General features: G+C 40.6%; 2 protein-coding genes across 4 annotated transcripts in view; one reads left to right on the forward strand and one right to left on the reverse strand.

Moving 5' to 3' along the window:
• The window catches only part of PLOD2 (procollagen-lysine,2-oxoglutarate 5-dioxygenase 2), a 294,414-nt gene that overhangs the window by 205,074 nt on the left and 68,390 nt on the right, over window positions 1–20,950 (forward strand). For all 3 annotated transcript variants that reach the window (XM_059688211.1, XM_059688213.1, XM_059688210.1), the window contains exon 8: window positions 10,568–10,669. In XM_059688211.1, coding sequence (XP_059544194.1) covers window positions 10,568–10,669 — 102 coding nt within the window. The remainder of the gene's footprint in view (window positions 1–10,567; window positions 10,670–20,950) is intronic.
• On the reverse strand, window positions 18,830–19,404 carry LOC132229360 (transcription and mRNA export factor ENY2-like). The gene has a single exon (XM_059686039.1). It carries the CDS (start codon window positions 19,317–19,319, stop codon window positions 19,029–19,031), a length of 291 nt encoding a protein of 96 aa, XP_059542022.1. The 5' UTR covers window positions 19,320–19,404; the 3' UTR covers window positions 18,830–19,028.

The following is a 20,950-nucleotide window of genomic DNA, read 5'->3' on the forward strand; positions in this document are numbered from 1 at the left end:
AACTGCCCTCCCCTGCTGACCTGATCTCACCCCCAACTGCCCTCCCCTGCTGGTCTGATGGACCCCAACTGCCCTCCCCTGCCAGTCTGATGGACCCCAACTGCCCTCCCCTGCCAGCCTGATGTCCCCCAATTACCCTCCCCAGAAGGCCTGGTTACCCCCAGCTGCCCTCCCCTGCAGGCCTGGTCACCCCCAACTGCCTTCCCCTGCTGGCCTTATCTCATCCCCAACTTCCCTCCCCTGCTGGCCTGGTCACCCATAACTGCCCTCACCTGCTGACCTGTTCTTACCCCTAACTGCCCTCCCCTGCCAGCCCAATCACCCACAACTGCCCTCCACTGTTGGCCATCTTGTGATGATGTGAGGGTGTCACATGAGGGCGCAAGGACCATCTAGGCTTTTATTAGTATAGATATGCATTACCTATGGACACAGATAATATCATGGCGAAGACCTGGGGCTGGGAGGGAACCAGGTGGAGGCGGGAAATGGGGGGAAAAATAGGGACAGTTGTAATAATCTCAACAATAGAGATTAAAAAATAATAATAATAAAAGAGAAAGCAACAACAAAAAAGGGAATAGTCTGTTACACATATAAGAAAAGTAGTTCTCAGAAAGTTTTTATAAGGTTGGAAGAATTCAGAACCCTTTAGTAGAACAAAAGATTTGGGATATATTTTGGATGAAATATACTTTTAGTTGTTACTTTTGGTAAATTTGTACAAACTGGGCAAATTTCCTGACCTAATACAGAAATTTTTCCATCTCTGCTTTGAATTATGGTTTCACATATGTGATGACATTGAAAATCTTTAGAATATTTTAAAAAATAAAATATAAACATCACTTAATAATCTACTAATTTAATGTTACACCAGATTGCTGTGTCATCGGGTCTCTACCCAGATGCTAATATTATTACAGCAGAATGCTATGGATATGCTGTGATCAAATCTCTGATGCTATTTTGAGGCCCAACACACTTAAACTCAAAAAACCTAACTTACAATAAGGGGATTAATATAAAGGAGAAAATATTTGCCTAATGTGGAAAAGCTTAGAATTATAATTTTGCAGGTGGATATCTTTAATAAAATAAAAACTTAAATCTAATAAAACAAAATTCACTGGGATAAATCTGTATATTAGTAAGACATTTTATAACAATGGAAATAAATGTCTTATCTTGGTTCTGTGCTTGAAGTGCTGGACATTTTTCTAAACCCCTAACAGGGGTAAAGACTTCAGTGTAGTCCTTCTGAGTGTGTAATATGGCTTCCTTGACCTCAATTTAGGAGTTTGGGTTTGAACTTGAAACAATTTCTTCAAATTCACAGTTAACCTGAGTCACCATTCCTGTAACTATACAGGAACATTATAAAATTTTGTATAACATTTTTTCTATAACATTATAAAATTACTGATTTTACGTATGTCCTATTTTAAAACATCTTTATTAACAAATGGCATATATTCAGTGTAGAAAAAATACCTAATTCCAACAGATACAGAGGAAAATTACCCATAGTCCCAACAATTAAGAAATTAATTTAAAAATTATGTATTTAGCAGTTACTTTGAATATTTTTAAACCAAAGTGGATTCATGTACATAGTATTCTGTAACATATTCTTCTCTGCTAAACAATAAAGCATGAATACATTTACATGTTAAAATAAAAAGTTGTTTGATTATTTTATTGAGGCTATTTCAGCCTGCTTTTCTTTTTTTTAAGATGCTTTTTTTTTAAGACAACTTTTATAAGAGTTTATGAGCCAAACTGATGACGTATTCAAGGAGCAAGATCTCACCTGTTCCTAAGGTCTTTATTTTAATACGAATGGGAAAAGATATTTGCAAACAACAGCTCCAACAAGGGGTTAATCTCCAAAACATATAAAGAATTCATACAACTCAACACCAAACAATACAGTTAAAAAATGAGTAGAGAACACTTCCTCCAAGAAGATATATAAATGACAAACAGATGAATGCAAAGATGATATTCAACTTCACTAGCTATTGGGAAAATGCAAATCAAAACTACATGAGATACCACCTCACACCTGTTAAAATGGCTCTTATCAACAAAGCAACAAATGACAAGTGCTGGGGAGATGTGGAGGAAAAGAAAGCTTTGTTCACTGCTGATGGGAATATAAACTAGTAGTCACTATGGAAAACAGTATGGAGGCTCCTCAAAAAATTAAGAATAGAGTTAGTGCCCTCGTTTGGCTGATTTGGCTCAGTGGATAGAGCATCGGCCTGAGAACTGAAGGGTCCTAGGTTCGATTCCAAGCAAGGGCACATGCCTGGATTGTGGGCTCAATCCCCAGTGTGGGGTGTGCAGGAGGCAACCGATCAATGATTCTCTCTTATCATTGATGTTTCTATCTCTCCCTCTCCCTTTCTCTCTGAAATCAATAAAAAATATATATTAAAAAAAAGAATAGAGTTAGTTACCATATGACCCAGCAATTTCTCTTCTGGGTATCTGCCCAAAAAACTCAAAAACATACATTTGCAAAGATATATTGTGTTCATTGCAGCATTATTCATGGTGCTAATAGCAAAAGTGCCCTTCAATAGAAGATTGGCTAAAGATGTGGTCCCTATCCACGATGGAATCCTACTCAGCCATAAGGAAGATGAAATGCCCAAACTTTTCTTTTTTTAAAATCTATATTGTTGAAAGTATTACATATGTCTCCTTTTTCCCTCCATTGACCTCTTCTAGCCTGCACCCACCTTCTGCCCAGGAACTTCACCACTCTATTGACTGTGTCCATGGGTTATGCATATATGCATACAAGTTCTTTGGTTCATCTCATCCCACCCACCTTCCCTCTGAGATTCCACAATCTGTTTCATGCTTCTAATCTGTTTCATGTTTCTATGTCTCTGGATCTATTTTGTTCATCAGTTTATTTTGTTCATTAGATTCCACATATGAGTATGATCATGTGATACTTGTCTTTCTCTGACTGGCTTATTTCACTTAGCATGACACTCTCCATCCTGTCTCAAAGGCTAAGAGATCCTTCTTTTTTATAGCTGCATAGTTCTCTCCCTGTCTTCCATCCTTGGTTATCAGGGTTCTCTCCAGCTAATCTTTAGTTGACTTTCCAGTATTTTAATTGTATTTCCAGTTTGGTCCTGGGAGAGTGTCAGTATAGCTTTCATTACTCCTCCACCACTTTCTAACCTCCCCCCATCCTTTTCTTTTAAATCTATATAATAAGCAACCTGGGTCATAACAACTGATTACGACCGAAGACTCAACCAGACTAGAAGTCAGTGCTGGGTTGCTGTGGTGACCCAGCACTGACTGCGCCACTGTGGGCACCCCCACCCAGCACTGACTGCCAAGGGGGCTGCAGATCAGGCCTGGAGAGAGGCCTGCAGAGAGAGAGGCAGGTCTGATCCATAGCCTCTGTAGCAGTTGTTGATCAGAACTTGCCTCTCTTTCTCTCCCAGCCTGGCCAACAGCCATGTCTCCATTTCTCTCCAGGCCTCCAACGGGGCTGCTGATCAGCCCTGCCTTTCTAATCAGGCCCGTTGATAGGCTGAGAGATGCTGACTGGCATAGAAACTGACCAATCAGAACCAATTTGGCCGGCAGAGGAGGGCAGTTGGGGGAGATATCAGGCCAGCAGGGGAGGGCAGTTAGGGGCTATCAGGCAGGCAGAGGCAGTTAGCGGACAATCAGGCAGGCAGGTAGAGAAGTTAGGGATGATCAGACAGGCAGGCAGAGGGGTTAGGGCAGCTGTGGGCAAACTACGGCCTGCGGGCCGGATCCAGCCCGTTTGAAATGAATAAAACTAAAAAAAAAAAAAAAAAAAAAAAAAAAAAAAAAAAAAAAAAGACCGTACCCTTTTATGTAATGATGTTTACTTTGAATTTATATTAGTTCACACAAACACTCCATCCATGCTTTTGTTCCGGCCCTCCGGCCCAGTTTAAGAACCCATTGTGGCCCTCGAGTCAAAAAGTTTGCCCACCCCTGGGTTAGGGGCAATCAGGCAGGCAGGGAGGTGAGTGGCTAGGAGCCAGTGGTCCCAGATGCCTAACTGGCTGCTGGACATCCCCCAAGGGTCCCTGATTGGAGAGGGTGCAGGCTGGGCTGAGGGAACAATCCACTCCATAAACAAATTTCATGCACTGGGTCTCTAGTACCATATAATATCCATCTTAAGGTAATCATTATGAAAGCGGTAAGTTTTCATAGAAACAAGTTTAACAGAACAAGATCAAGTCACCTAATTTGCACATGAAAAAAGACATTTCTGAAACTAATTTGACTTGCAGTAAAAATTTACTTTTGCATAAAAACCACCATGCCTTGGTTACCGTGAACTTGAATCACTGAATGATTTGGAAAAAAAAGAAAGGATATGGTTGGAAAAGTTTATTTGCCAATGAAATGGCATGATACTTGGAAACATCTTGATATTGTGAAAGAAGGACTAGGAAAGCACTGCCATCTAGTAGCCGGGGCCTTCCCAGAACAGCCTAACTACATAAACAGTTTTCTGTACTTTTCTTAGCTGCCAGCATAAATGTTTGCAATTTTTAATGAAGAAAACAGATGTAAATGGAAGGCCAGTGTGGTAGGTGACCTCTGCCTATGTGGTGAAAAATCCAAGAGGGAGGTTTCCAGTCAAAAGTCATGGTTTTAAATGTATCTTAATTATCTATGAAAATAAATTAAGTTAGAAAGGTTAAGAAATAAAGGTATCCAGTCAAAAGTCAGGGTTTTCATGTATCTTAATTATCTATGAAAAATGAATTGAGGTAGAAAGGTTAGGAAATAAAGTTTTAATTTTGAGAACTAAAACTAATGAGTTTTATGCTCAGACCTTTTGAAAAATATTGTCATTTTCATATTCACATTGGGATTCTAATAGACTAATCAATAATACATGCAATAAATATTTATTTTTTTGTGAGGTGTCTGAGGTGAGGGAAGTACTAGTGAGGGAAGTACTAATGTTTATATATAGATGGGAATTTTAGGTATGGCCAACTATTTGGGTGATCTTTTTCTTCCTTTAAAAAAAATTATTTCCCAGGATATTTTAAACAAAACTGTATATTTCCCACTAATCTTAAAAAAATCTCTTTTGTAAATAATCGTATATAATAAAGAGGTAATATGAAAATTAACCCTCACACCCTCACAAGATGGCTGCCTACGACCAGGCCGGCAGGGGTTTAGTGAGGGATGACAAAACGACTGAACAACAGGCTGCGTGGGGCGACCAGGCCGGCAGGGGGGTAAGTGAGGGATGACCAAACGACTGAACAAACAGGCTGTGTGGGGTGACCAGGCCAGCAGGGGGGTTAGTGAGGGATGACCAAATGATTGAACAGCAGGCTGTGTGGGGCAACCAGGCCGGCAGGGGGGGCAGTTGGGGGCCACCAGGCCAGCAGGAGGGGCAGTTGGGGGTGACCAGGCTGACTTGGGGGGCCAAATAGGGGCAAACAGGCCAGCAGGGGGCAGTTGGGTGTGACTAGGCCAGCAGGAGGGGCAGTTGGGGGTGACCAGGCTGACTTGGGGGGCCAGTTAGGAGCAAACAGGCCAGCAGAGAGGGGCAGTTGGGGGTGACTAGGCCAGCTGGTGGGGGCAGTAAGAGGCAACCAGGCTGGTGGGAGGGCAGTTAGGGGTGACCAGGCAGTCAGAGGGAGTACTAGGGGCGATTAGGCTGGCGGCGGGGGCGGGGGGCAGTGATGGACGACTAGGCTGGCGTGGGGGCAGTTGGGGATGACTAGGCTCTCAGGGGGGCAGTTAGGGGTGACCAGGATGGCAGGGGAGGCACTTGGGTGTGACCAGTCTGGCGGTGGGGGGGGGGGGATAAGGGGTGATCAGGCTGGCACACAGAGGCAGTGAGGGGCAATCAGGCCAGTGGGGGGGGGCAGTTAGGAGTGACCAGGATAGCATAGGGGGACCTTTGGGGGTAACAGGCTGCCAAGGGGGCAGTTAAGGATGATCAGGCTGGCAGGGGGGTGCAGTTAGGGGTGACCAGGGAGGCAGGAAGGTGAGCAATTAGGAGCCAGCGGTCCAGGATTGTGAGAGATGTCTGACTGCCAGTTTAGACCCAATCCCAGGGATCAGGCCTAAATCGGCAGTCGGACATCTACCAAGGTGTCCTGGATTAGAGAGGGTTCAGGCTGCGCTGAGGGGATTCCCCCCTCCCATGCACGAATTTCATGCACTGGGCCTCTAGTACTAAATAAAAGATATATTTTCACATGAATTGCTTTATTTTTTCCTTCAAAAACAATTTTGTATAGAACATGAATGATTAATGTTTGCATCTGTAAGTTTACAACTTCAAAATTTTCTTGTTATAGAGGCACATCAGAGTGACCATATTGATTCTTGAAGTGACATTAACTAATGCCATAACTACATATTTCATGCCTTGGAATTTTTTTCCTGAATTATCATGTAGTTTGTAAGAAATGTGAGTGAATTAGTTGCTGTTCGTGTCTTCTGTATGCTCTACAGATTGAATGTAACTCAGTCTACAATATCTAACACAGATGTTCCCATTGTAATTGATATTGTACTTGTTTTAATAGCATTTTTAAGTTTTAGTACAATAGAAATATTTGGATGAAATCTCAGATATTTTGGAGGATTTTTGTAGACTTGTACTGGATCGATTACCTCAATTGTCCTATACCTTAAGATCTTTTTTAGAGTCTTAGGGAGCTAGAAAAATTTACTTGGCACTTCTGTATGTTTTCTACCATCATATTTAATGGATAGACATCTTTTTCTTTTGAGTCCATCTCACCTTTCCAATGAAGAGTCAAGGATATAAGCATAACTAGAGGCCTGGTGCACAAAAATTTGTGCACTGGGCGGGGGGAGGGTATCCCTCAGCCTGGCCTGTGCCCTCTCGCAGTCTGAGACCTCTCGGGAGATAACGACCTGCTGGCTTAGGCCTGCTCCTGGGTGGCAGAGGGCAGGCCCAATCCCTAGGTCCAGCCCCTAGTCGGGCTCAGAGCAGGGCTGACTGGGGAGTTGGGGCACCGCCCCCTGTCATGCACAGAGCAGGGCGGATCGGGAGGTTGCGATGCCACCCTCAGTCACGCTCAGGGTAGGGCCGATTGGGGGGTTGGGGCTCCGTACCCTGTCAGCACAGAGCAGGGCCTATCAGGGGGTCGGGGAGCTCCCCCCTGTCACACACAGAGCAGGGCCGATCAGGGGGTTGGGGCGCCGCAACCTGTCACACACAGAGCAGGGCCCATCAGGGGGTTGAGGCACCGCCACTGTCACACTCAGGGCAGGGCCGATGGGGAGGTTATGGCTCTACCCTGTCACACACAGAGCAGGGCCCGTGGGGGGCGGTTGGGGCACCGTACCCTGTCACACACAGAGCAGGGCCGATCAGGGGGTTGGGGTGCCGCACCCTGTCACACACACAGCAGGGCCGATCAGGGGGTAGGGGCAACCCTGTCACACACAGAGCCGCAGGGCGATCAGGGCGTTTGGGAGCTCCCCCCTATCAGGCACAGAGCAGGGCTGATCAGGGGGTTGGGGCGCCTTCCCCTGTCACGAACAGAGCAGAGTGGATAGGGAGGTTGTGGCCCCACCCTCTGTCACACACAGAGCCTCAGGGCAATCAGGGGGTTTGGTCGCTGCCCCCTGTCACTCTGATCCCGGTGCCGGGAGGCCTCGCAGCTCCGCTGATCCCAGTGCTGGGAGGCCTCACTGCTCCGCTGATTCTGGTGCTGGGAGGCATATTACCCTTTTACTATATAGGATAGAAGCCTGGTGCACGTGTGGGGGCCAGCTGGTTTGCCCTGAAGGGTGTCCTGGACCAAGGTGGGGGTCCCCACTGGGGTGCCTGGCCAGCCTGGATGAGGGGATGATGGTTGTTTGCAGCTGGTCACACCCCCTTCAGGGTGGGGGTCCCCACTGGAGTGCCTGGCCAGTCTGGGTGAGGGGCTGAAGGCCGTTTTCAGGCTGGCGGGTGACTGAAGCTCCCAACATGTCCTTTTTTTCTTTTTTTTTATTCTGGGCCAGCTTTAGCTCTGAGGCTTGGCTCCAGCTCTGAGGCCTCGGCTGCTGAAAACAGGTATCTGGTTTGTTTGGGTTCTATAATTGTAACACTGTTGTGGTCCTGCTCACTCCAGCTCTGAGATCCTGGCTGGCTGAAAGCAGGGATCTGCGTTTGTTCTATAATTGAAACAATGTTGCAGTCCTGCTGGCTGAAGCCCAGCTGGCTGAAAGCAGGTTTCTGGGAGTTTGTTTAGCTTCTATATTTGTAACAATGTTTCAAACTGCAGGCTCAGAGGCCGGCAATGCAGGTGGGGACTTTAGCTTCCTCCGTCACTGAAGCAAGCAAGCCTCCTGTTCACTTCAAGCTGCCTGGCTGCCGGCCACCATCTTGGTTGGCAGTTAATTTGCATATCACCCTGCTTAGCCAATGGGAAGGGTAGTGGAGGTATGGCTAATTACCATGTTTTTCTATCATTAGATAGGATAAGGATTTCAGTTGCTTCCTGTTAAAAGTAAGAAAGTCGTAGCCAAAGTTAGTTTGCTACAGCTTCACTGTCTTGAAGTGTAATAGTTTTTGAAAAGACATAATAAGTAATAAAAAATAAAGATCTGCAGATGTTCATACCACTACAGGTATTAATAATGCAGTGGAGCCCGGCTAGCATGACTCAGTTGTTGAGCATCTACCTATGAACCAGGAGGTCATGGTTCAATTCCCAGTCAGAACATATGCCTGGGTTGTGGTCTTGATCTCTAGTGGTGGGGGGTGGTGCTGATGTTTCTATCTATCTCCCCCTCTCCCTTCCTTTCTGAAATCAATTTAAATTTTTTTTAAAAAAAGTGCAGCAGAAACTGTAGTAATTTTCTGTTGTTGATCCTCATCCAATGATATTTTTCCATTGGTTTTTAGAGAAAGTGAAAGGGAGAGGGAGAGACAGAGACAAACGTAGATGTGAGAGACATGCATTGGTTGGTTGCCTTCTAACCAGGGCCAGGATGGAGCCTGCAACTGTGGTATGTGCCCTTGACCAGAATAAAACCCAGGACCACTCAGTCCACACACTGATGCTCTATTCACTGAGCCAAATTGGCTTGGGCAAGTGTAGTAATTTTTTTTAAATATATTTTATTGATTTTTCACAGAGAGGAGGGAGAGGGATAGAGAGCTAGAAACATCGATGAGAGAGACACATCGATCAGCTGCCTCCTGCACACCCCCTACTGGGGATGAGCCCACAACTAAGGTACATGCCCTTGTCTGGAATCGAACCTGGGACCCTTCAGTCCACAGGCCGATGCTCTATCCACTGAGCCAAACTGGTTAGGGAAAGTGTAGTAATTTTTTAAAGTAAATTGGCAGAATTTTCCCTAAAATGTTTAAATCTAGATATATTAAAGATTTGTTTGAGTGCTGAGAATATATCTTACAGTGTTTATCTCTTTTCTCCATCCGTATTCTCTCACCCTCTTCTTCATCCAGAACACACACAAGGACCCAGATTTTACAGAAAAAAGGAATGCCAACAGGTGTTTAAGGAGAGGAGGAGTCACAAAGGAGATGCTCTTTTAGATCTGAAAGGGGTGGGTGGGAAGCAGTATTTTACTTTAGTTTATTGTTGATAGGATTTGTGGGGGGATGTAATTAGGAGCTTGTTTTCATATGCAAGCTTTTTTTTCCCTGAAATCAGTGCCCCAGAAGCCTACTTGACAGTAAGCAGCATAGTTTAGTGCCTTTTGGTAATCAAGTTTATATAGTATTTGTTTTGTGTGGTGATGATTAGTAAGAGATCACACTGCCACTGCCCCATTCACTGTAATTATCTATGCTGATCTTTTAAACATTTACCTTATTACTAATTTACTCTTCACATGACTGCTTTTACTTGTAGTGTTTTTCTAATAAGTCTTATTAACCTAATTAAAAATGTATGTTTCATTGTTTGACATTTTTCTTTAATAGTGTCTCTTCTGATATCATTCCTTACATAATGAAACTAAAGGCCCATGCACAGGTGGGGTCCCTTGGCCTGGCCTGTGGGTATTGGGCTAAAACCAGCTCTCCGACATCCCCTGAGGGGTTCTGGATTGCAAGAGGGTGCAGGCCAGGCCGAGGGACTCCTTTGGTTCACGGTCGGGGCTGGGGAGGGACCGCAGGAGGGCTCAAGGGTATGTCCAGCCTGTCTCGCTCAATCCCAATCAGCCGGACCCCAGCAGCAAGCTAACCTACCGGTTGGAGCACCTGCCTCCTGGTGGTCAGTGCACATCAAAGCAACTGGTCAGAAGGTCGAATGGTCATAGGGACAATTAACATATTAGCCATATATAGGACCTATATGATTTATAATGCATTTTTGGCATTTCTAGAGAAAGTTTGACCTACTTTATGGTTCATTGTCTGGAGATAACATTGTTCAGTGTATACCTCTAAGTGATAAATATTAGTAGAATTATTAAAGAAATGTACCCAGTTATATGTACCAATTACATGGAACAAAAGTACATTGAGAGTAGAGGATTACTTTTGTTGAAACAGTTCTCCTTTATTTACTAGATTCTCCTGAACTATTTCGGAAACTATGTACCTAATGCATGGACACAGGACAGTGGCTGCACTCTTTGTGAATTGGATACAATTGACTTGTCTGCAGTAAATGTGAGTGCAATTGAGTGTGTGTGAAATGTAATAACAAAAATGACATTGTCATGAAATACAGTGATTTGTAAAAAAGTGATAATATAGTCTTGATAAATAGATAATGGATTTATAAAGCTAAAACAATGATTCAGATAATTGCTAGATTTGTGTATATCTGAACTATTTTTTAAAGCAAAACCAGCTAATAATTGACCTCCATAAAGGGGCTTGGTTGCTAATATTTAATAGCTTGCTATAATTGGTGTTCTTGTTTTATTTTAGTCTGCTAACTTGGTAAAGCATTGACAAATGGTTATAGTGCTTCAACATTTTTATTGACTAATTTTATCTGTGCTCAATTTTAAATTTTTTATTTTAAAATAATAATATATTATATAACTAAGGACTATTTTAAGTATTCTACATATACTAACTCATTTAAACTTCATAAAATTTTCAGTAGATAACATTATCAACTAAGTTTTATAATGAGAAAACTGAGGTATATACACAGGTTAAGTAACTTGTTTAAGGGCATATAATTTTTGTGTTGGAAGTAGGAATTGAACTGTGGCAATCTGGCTCCAGATCATATATATATATATTGATTTCAGAGAGGAAGGGAGAGGGAGAGAGAGATAGAAACCAATAATGAGAGAGAATCTTTGATCAGCCGCCTCCTGCACACCCCCTACTGGGGATAGAGCCCACAACCCAGGCATGTGCCCTTGACTGGAATCAAACCAGGAACCCTTCAGTCCACAGGCCAACGTTCTATTCACTGAGCCAAACCAGCAAGGGCCAGATCCTATATTCTTGATCACTGTACAATTTTTCCTAGATGTCATGTATATCATATATGCCAGGAACTGTGCTACTTATATATACAGAGTGAAAATAATACAGTAATTAATAAATAATGATACAAGAAGAAATTTTGTGTTTTGCATACTCACAACTATAAACCTACTTTTGCCCCACCCTGTATATATTTTATAGAGAATTATACTGTACTTTATCAGTTGTACTTAGAGGATAAATGAGCAATGGAAATATTATTTATCTATAAAATATTTTTAAACAACCAGAGCAGTTTTAGGATATTCTTTTTAAAAAAAGAAATGTTTTTATTGCTATTATAGAGGAAAAGAAAGAGGAAAAGAAACAGTGATGTGAAAGAGAAACATAGTTCGGTTACCTCCTGCACACAATGAAACCTGGGCATGTGCCCTGAAAAGGAGTGGAACCCACAACCCTTCATGTGCATGGGATGGTGCCCATCCAACTGAGGCGCACTGGCCAGGGCCAGTTTTAGGATATTCTATAGTAACAGTTTTCTTCCAAAAAATTGTTTTTGTAACTTGGGAGTCTATTATGTGTATGCATTCTAGGAATGATTTTGATCATTAAGGCTGATTCCTTATTTCATACACCTTAAGTTCATTGTGAATCTATAGATTGCCAATAAGTATAACTAATAGACAAATATAAAATTCCCAGTAACTTCTGGACCCATGCAAATACAAAACACTCTTACTGTAAAACATTAAATTTCCTGAATTAAATAGTTCCTATTCTTATCACTATCTGAAAGGAGGATAAAGAGTAACTCATGCATATTTAAGAGTTGTTTGTTTGTTTTTCCTGACTCACTTTCTTTTTTCAGATTTATCGGGGTGACATTGGTTAATAAAATTATATAGGTTTTGCCGAAACTGGTTTGGCTCAGTGGATAGAGCATTGGCCTGCGGACTTAAAGGTCCCAGGTTCGATTCCAGTCAAGGGCATGTACCTGGGTTGCGGGCACATCCCCAATAGGAGATGTGCAGGAGGCAGCTGATCGATGTTTCTCTCTCATCGATGTTTCTAACTCTCTATCTCCCTTTCTCTCTGTAAAAAATCAATAAAATATATTAAAAAAATATTATATAGGTTTCAAGTGTACAATTTTATGATACAGCAACTGTATATTGCATTGTGTGCCTACCACCCGAAATCAAATCTTCGATCATCATATATTTGACATCCTTTACCCTTTACTACACCCCTCCCTCGGGTAACCATCATACTGCTATCTGTGTCTATGAGTTTCCATTTTATATCCCACATGTGAGTGAAATCATATGTTTTTTTCCTTTTCCTGACTTTTACTTCACTTAGCATGATATTTTCAAGATCCATCCATGGAGTTGCAAATGGCAGTATTTGCAACATTTCTTATGTCTGAGTACTGTATTTCATTGTTTCTCCACCCGACTCAGATTAGTGACAGAGTGCACCTGTCACTTAGGAAAAAAATGTTTCTGTAATCACAATTCATAGGTTTTCAGATATTGTGCTCTGCAACTCAACATTCACTGAAGAACTTTTAATATAGTGCTCTATTTTCTTGAAAATAAGAATTTTTAGCCAATCTCTCCAATAACAAACTCTTTCCTATCTGGAAAGAATGCCAGAATATTTCTGAATGAAGCTGTGTCATGATGTTTAAAAATTTATCCCGATCTTTTTTCAAGAAAGTAGTTCTATATTCTGGAGGGCAATACTTTTTATGTTTAGTTTCATTTACATAAACTTTCTGGTGCAAAGATAGAAAAATATTTATGTTAAATTTTTATCTTTTGTTTGCATATAAGAGTAAATCACTTGATTCTTAGGCTATTTTGTCTTATAGCTTATTAAAATATACTAGAAAGGAAAAACATTCTATTATGCAAAATAAATTTCTTATATGTTTTATATATGTAGTTATCATACAATAGATATAAAAATTAAAATTATGTGGGTAGTTAAGATCTCAGTCTTACCATATTCTTAGATTGGACCATAAGCATGTTTCTTTATATATAAAAATAATAATGGCTATCTCAGAGGGTTGGTAGGAGGGTTATATGAAATTTTATATATATATATATATAATGATATTTTATATATATATACATTTTATACATATATACATTTTAAGCATTCCCTAATATTAATTGTTACTGTTATCATTATCATATGAAAACTAACTTAGATTGATAATGGAGGTGTAGCATGTTGAAACCTAACTCTTTACCTACTGATTTATGGTTCTGAGTTGCTTACCTTTTCTAAATTCCATTTTTCTAACACATAAATTTGGTATAACAAGTAACTTTAGGGTTATGAAATTTAAATGAAATATTTTGTCTCATTTGGTAAGGGAGAGTTGTGATCTACTTTGTATTATTTTCCTTTATTATTAAGAACTGGAGGGTAGATATTTTGTCTTTAGTTGTTTGTGCTTTTTTATTCATTTAATAATAAATACTTAGGTGATTGAATGAATTGGTAAAGAAATACAATAGTGTTCAAGGTATGCTTCAATGCAAACAAATATTAGGATATAATCTAGGACCTAGATTTTAGGTAACAAAGGAGTATGTGAGGTATGATGTGGTAAAAGATGGAAACAGGTACCCTACTGCAGCATTTAACATCTATGGTTTTAAAAAATATTTAATACTAAGTTCAGGCTTTAAAATAAAGTTTTATTTTATTTTATTTTATAAATTTATTTTAGGGAGAGGAGGGGAGAGAGAGAAAAACATCATCGTTAGAGAGAAACATCAATTGGTTTCCTCCTGAACATGCCCCAATCAGATATGGAATTTGTCACCTTTTGATGTAGGGGATGATGCTGCAACAAACTGAGTCACACTGACCAGGGTTAAAATATGGTTTTAAATGGCATTATATTGAAGAATTTCATATGGTTCTTGTAATAACATTATTATATGGTTGTTAACTTAGGTTTCTGACTTCCCCAACCATTTGTAAATTTTGAAGCCAGGTACTTTCATTCTTTTTCTAAATGTTACTTATCATAAGGAGTGATAAATATAATGGATATTTCAGAAGTTGGCGTCAAATGAATGAAAGATAAACTATCCCCTAAAACATACACAGAGAATTTAAGAAAATTATATAAAATGGACTATTTTGAAGATTCCAAAATGGCAGTGGAGTAAGAGGGTCCTACACTGACACACTCCCAAGACCAAACTGGAACTATAAATAAATTACAGAAAAACAATCCTGAATAATCAACTGAAGACTAGCTGGAGAGAATTCTGATAGCCAAGGACAGAAAGTGGAGACCACATAGAGACAGGTAGGAATTGTGGAGCTGTGAAATGGCTGGCAGGTCTCCCACAGACAGCAGCTGAAGTTCTAGAAAGTTATCTTAGCTTTGGTGGGGGGGGTCCCACTGAGAACTCTGGGTTCTAAACCCCAAGCTGGGATCTCCAGTCCAGAGCACAAGAAATGAAAAAGATGCCCACTTAACACTTGGCTATAAAAAAAAACATCAGGGTTGCTGTCTGCTAGTGAGAGAGGGCTGGAAATGCAGGTGCCCTCTTAAAGGGCCAATGCACAGAATTTTGTAGCACTCAACCTTGGGCTCCAGCAGAAGGAGAACAGAGTGTACTGGCACTGTGTGAGGAGAATCCAGGATTGGGGGCTCTGGGTTTGGAGCTCAGAGGGTAGTCACCCCTGTTTCCTGGGCTGAGTCATTCCCTCAAGCTATCTTTCTCCAGTAGACCTTTGCTATCCAGGCAATTGCCCCACCCTAATAGGAAACCTATTGCCCCAGCCTCTGGAGTTTTTGAGACCCATTAAGAGGCTGAGAATAAAAATCAGCCTGCGGGCAGAAACAATTGCCACGCCCTGTTGAAAACACAATTCACCCTGCGGTCCAAAGCCTGAGGCTAATCAAGACTGAATGCAATCATATTGCAGGCAGAAGTAGATCTCTGGAGGCTTTGGGTCTTTGCCTGGGGCTAGGAAAAGCAGACCTTGGTGCACATCTAGTTTCTATCCAAAGGCACCAGACCCAGTAAAGGGAACCGCAAGCTTTAAATTGCTGATAGTTCTAAACAGGGTATGCAGGGCCAGTCAGAAACAGCATCTGACACTGACCTACACTAGAAATTGGGAGGCATAGTAGATCTACCTAATGCATAGTCACAAACATAAACAGGCAGCCAAAATGGGGATACCAAAAACAATCCCCAAATGAAAGAACAAGATAATTCTCCAGAAGAAGAACTAAATGACATGGAGATAAGACATTTATCAAACATAGAGCTCAGAATAATGATGGCAAGGATGCTCAAAAAAAGATAAAGTAATCATGGAAAGTGACATAGCACTAATAAAAAATGCATTGGAAGGAATACACAGCAGATTAGGGAAAACAGGGATTTAAGTCAATAAATTAGAAGACAGGATAGAAAAAATCAATCAGAACAAAAAATAATAAAACAATACAAAAACAGGAAGACAGCTTAGAGGAGTTGTGGAACAATATGAAATATAACTATTTGCACAATAGGAGTACCAGAAGGGAAAGAAAGTGAGCAAAGGATAGAGAATGTGTTTGAAGAAATAATGGCAGAAAACGTCCCTAACCTGGTAAAGGAAAAAGTCACACATGTTCAGGAGGCACAGAGAGTCCCAAGCAAGAAGAACCCAAACAGGCCCACACCTAGACAAAAGATAATATTAGACAAAAATTAAAGACAAATCAAGAATCTTAAAAGCAGCAAGAGAAAAGCAAACTGTTACCTACAAAGGAGCTCCCATAAGGCTGTCAGATTTCTCATCAGAAACTCTACAGGCCAGAATGGAATGATATGAAGTACTCAAGGTAATGAAAAGCAAGGATCTGAAACCAAGCTTACTATATTCAGCAAATCTATCATTCAAAATAAAAGGTGAAATAAAGAGCTTCCCACACAAAAACTGATTGAATGAGTTTATCACCACAAAACTAGCACTGCAAGAAATGCTACAGGGGCTTCTGAGAAGAAATATATAGAGAGAAACATAGGCATAACGAATTAAAATGGCAATAAATATCTATCACTAGCAACCTTCAATGTAAATGGATTAAATGCCCCAATAAAAGACAATGATGGATACAAAAATATGAACCAGTTATATGCTGCCTACAAGAGACCCATCTCAGAACAAAAGACTCACACAGGATGAGAATGAGGGATGGGGGGAAAAAAAGTTTCCATGCAAATGGAAATGAAAAAAAAAAAAAAAGCTGGAGTAGCAATATTCATATCCAACAAAATAGACTTTAAAATGAAGGCCATCAAAGACACAATAAAGGTTTCTACATTAATACTAAAGGGATCGGTCCAACAAGAGCATATAACCCTGGTAAACATATTTGCACCAAATATAAGAATATCCAAATATATATTAAAAAAAACTAGTATTTTAAGGAAGAGATCAACTGCATAGTACAGTCATAGCAGGGGTCTTACCCCACTGACTTCACTGATTAGATCTTCCAGAAAAAAACTTAACAAGGAAACAGTGACTTGAAAGGACACCTGTATCAGGTGGATTTAATTGACATTTATAGAACATTTCACCCCAAGCTGCAGAATATATTTACTTCTCAAGTTTCCATGGATCATTCACAAAGATAGACCACATGTTAGGACACAAAACAATCCTCTACAAGTTCAAGAAGACTGAAATCATATCAAACATCTTCTCAGATCACAGTAAAATGAAATTAGAAATCAAGTACAGTAAAAACACCCAAAAAACATTCCAACAAATGGATACTAAATGGCATCTTATTAAACAATGAATGGGTTGCCAACAAGATCAAGAATGAAATCAAAAACTTTCTGAAAACAAATGAAAATGAACACACAACAACCTAAAATCTCTGGTACACAGCAAAAGCAGTCCTGACAGGGAAGTTCATAGCAATACAGGCCTACCTCAAAAAACAAGAACAATTAATAACTTATTTAACCCCACAACTTAAAGAATTAGAAGGAGGACAACAAGAAAAGCCCAGCATAAGAGAAGGAAGGAAATAATAAAGATTAGAGCAGATATAAATGACATAGAGCCTGAATAAAACAGTACAAAAGATCAATGAAACCAAGACATGGTTCTTTAAGCAAGATTGATGAAATTTTAGCCAGTCTCATGAAGAAGCAAAGAGAGAGGATCCAAATAAATCACCTCAGAAAGGAAAGCGGTGAAGTAACAACTGACATCACAGAATTACAAAAGATGTCAAGAAAATACTATGAACAATTATATGCCAAAAAACCTGGGAGGAGATCTAAGATTGCTGCGGATGGGACGGCAGGCTGCAAGATAGTGTGTGAGTAAGAGAATGAAAGGAGAGTGTGTGGATGTGCAGGGAGTGCCTGTTTTTGTGAGTGAGGAACAGCTATATTCCATGGGACTGTTGGGGACTGGTGGACTGACCCCCCGTGATCGGGCAGCCTCTACTGTGGCTGAAATCTCTTCTGGAGTGGCCAGCTCTGCCACAGAGACCACACCATCTTGAAGGGGAGACCAGATGTGATTGGGAGACTGACTGTGATTGGAACCCCAGCCTTATCTTCAACTGGGGAGACATCGGATACCTCCCACGAACTTACAACCACAATACCCAGGGACTAGTTACCTCAGCTGCAAACCCACGAATGCCAGAACTCCAGCCTCCCCAACCGCGGGTGCCTGAGAGATTTGTTCAGGGGGAGACAAAGCAGCGCAGAAAACGTGGATGGGCCCTGCGCCTTCTCACAGAGCAGATAGAAGGAACAGCTGGATCAAACAGCACGTATTCGGAAGTGGCGAATTAAACATAGCTGGTGAGGCAATCCACAGGTGGAAAGGTCAGATACTGCCTAGAGAAGGGTGAGGTCTGGGAGCCAGGCTGGAGGGAGAAACAGACACAGCAGGCACTAGAGTCTCAGAGGAAGAATACTCCCCACAAAATTTGCGGCCGTTAGGGTCAGTGTAGCCCTCGAATGTGCAACGGGGTCCAAAGGGCTACTGGCATAAGGGAACTCTACATATTAACCCACAGCTGGACTGGTCCCAGAAAGGTAGCCTGAAGTCCTGTACTGGCTGCGCAGAGCCAGGGGGAAAAGACACGCACAGAGACGCATGCAGAGATGCGCGCAGAGACGCACACAGAGCCAGGGGAAAAGTCGCGTGCAGAGTCAAGGTAGAGAGGCCTTTTAGCCCCAAATATTAAGACAGAAACACTGCCCCCCAAGAGTTGTATCAGAAATTGACTCGTGTGTAAATACAACTAAAGACATGCTGAGAACCAAAGAGAGCAGAGAGATCCCACCTGCTTGAAAACAGGGTTGTGGCTTTTTTTTTTTTTTTCATTCAAGAGATATTTATTAAAATAACACATTTAGGGGGGAAAAATCATTACAATGTATACATCATTACCGAAAACTGTATACCATCATACAAAAAAGGATTTTATTTTGGGAAAGCGATTCCTAATTCATGGCACATTTTACTTTCAGAAATAAGACCACAAACAACACAATATAATTCAATCTTAAAGGCTGGCATGCTGAGCAAGGAATGTTCTTATTCTTTGTATAAGCTCCTTCTTTTCACTGTCAGGTACCAGGGCTCTGCCTTTTGGTGTGATTTCAGCCACCAAGTCATCAACAGTAATGTGTTCTCGTCCTTTTTCTTTAATTACCTCTTTACAGTGTGCCTTCAATTGATCCTTCCAGCCACATTCAATTAATTTAGTTCTCAGAAACTCTTTGAGGCATTCTCTTTCTTCAGTTTCTATCAACTTTTGGTTAATCGCTGCTCTCATCTGCGCATCTTTGTTCATCTTGCTAACCACACTCTTCGGCTGCCCGGACTTAGACCCTCAGTAGCTCGGGCGCCTAAGCACACAGAAAGCTAGAACATGCATTTCCCCCTTTTTTTTTTTTGAGCTACTAATATATCTTTAATAAATGTCCAAGAATTTATGAAATATAAATTAAAGGAGAAAAATACTTAGAAAAACCAAAGTTCTCCATTAAAATGAAATGTAAAACCATGGTTACCAGGAAAGCTGTGGATTGCAGGGAACTTCAGTACTGTGCTGACTACCTGAAAGGAAACAGACATGCCAAGCAGAATAGTAGAGGAAGTGAATGACCTTCACTACTTCACATTTTTATTTTTTATCTTTTACTTAAGAAATTAATTTTTTCTCTCACTTGATTTTACCTTGTTTGTTATTATATTTTTATTTTTAACTATTATTATTAATACTATTATTTTACCCCTTTTTAAAGTTTTATTTTATGTTATTTTTTGTTTTATTTTATTTTGGGATTATGTTCTACATTCTATTTTTATTTTCCCTTTAGTATTATTTTACTCTATCTCAATTTTTCCTTTATGCCAACACTCTTCCTCATTTTCCCCTTTTTTGTTTTGTTTCTCTTACCCTGTCCCTGCTTTAGTTGTTCTCTATCCTTTCTTTTTACTCCCTGTTAAAAATTGATTTTACTCATATATCTAAATTCCTCTTCCCTGTTCCAAGCCCATACATACTTCTCTCTTCTCTTTTTTCACTATCCAAATTTTTTTACCTTTTTCTTTGTGTCTGTCTTGTTGGTTGTTTGATTATTAGTTAGTTTTTCTTGATGTTTGTTTTTTGTAGTTTTTTTCTTTATTTCTTTCCTTTTATTTGCTTCTGTTTTTCCTCTCCTTGTTCTCTTTTTCTACTAATAGCTTAATTAATTCCAGTCACCAACTCAGGCCTATCTACTCTCTATTTCCCTTTTCCTATAGTAAATGAATACAAAGATAGATTAAAGAAGGGGGAAATTTTTTATATATAAATATATATATATAATGTGTGTGTGTGTGTGTGTGTGTGTGTGTATTAGAGGCCCGGTGCACGGGGTGGGGGGGGGCGGTATCCCCTCATCCCAGCCTATACTCTCTCCAATCCGGGACCCCTCGGGGGATGTCCAACCGCAGGTTTAGGTCCGATTTTTTATTGATTCTTAGATTGTAGGGTACTATTATAGGGAAAGGGGGTAACACAAATCTGGGAAAAATTATAATGACACTGCAAGGATAGTCTTTGCTCTAAGCTGTAGATTTTATCACCCATCTACAAGACTGTAGACTTTAGTGCCGATAATTCTATCTCAAACTGGCTGTCGATTGTTTTTTGTATAGACAAGGTCTTAGTTACATTTTCCTTAACTTGTTGTACAAACTGAGAAGGTTGAACAGTTTGTACCATGGATGAAGCAGCAATGCCCACAGAAGTAAGTAACATTACAAGGGCAAAGATTCTTGTAATTAACATCCCAAGAAATCTTTTTTGTCATTTTAAGATTTTTACCAGATCATGTAACAGTTGGTAGGTTTGATGAGATTTCCAAGGCTCAGTTAGGTTAGTAGGAACCTAAGTGAAAGCAGGTTGTTTTAAAATCAAGAGGGAATCTTTTTGGA

Source organism: Myotis daubentonii, chromosome 3 (genome assembly GCF_963259705.1).
Source record: "Myotis daubentonii chromosome 3, mMyoDau2.1, whole genome shotgun sequence".
In the NCBI taxonomy this organism is placed as follows: domain Eukaryota; kingdom Metazoa; phylum Chordata; class Mammalia; order Chiroptera; family Vespertilionidae; genus Myotis; species Myotis daubentonii.

Excerpts from the sequence above, each read along its gene's own strand:
- LOC132229360 (XM_059686039.1), bottom strand. The coding sequence starts at position 19,319 with ATGAACAAAGATGCGCAGATGAGAGCAGCGATTAACCAAAAGTTGATA.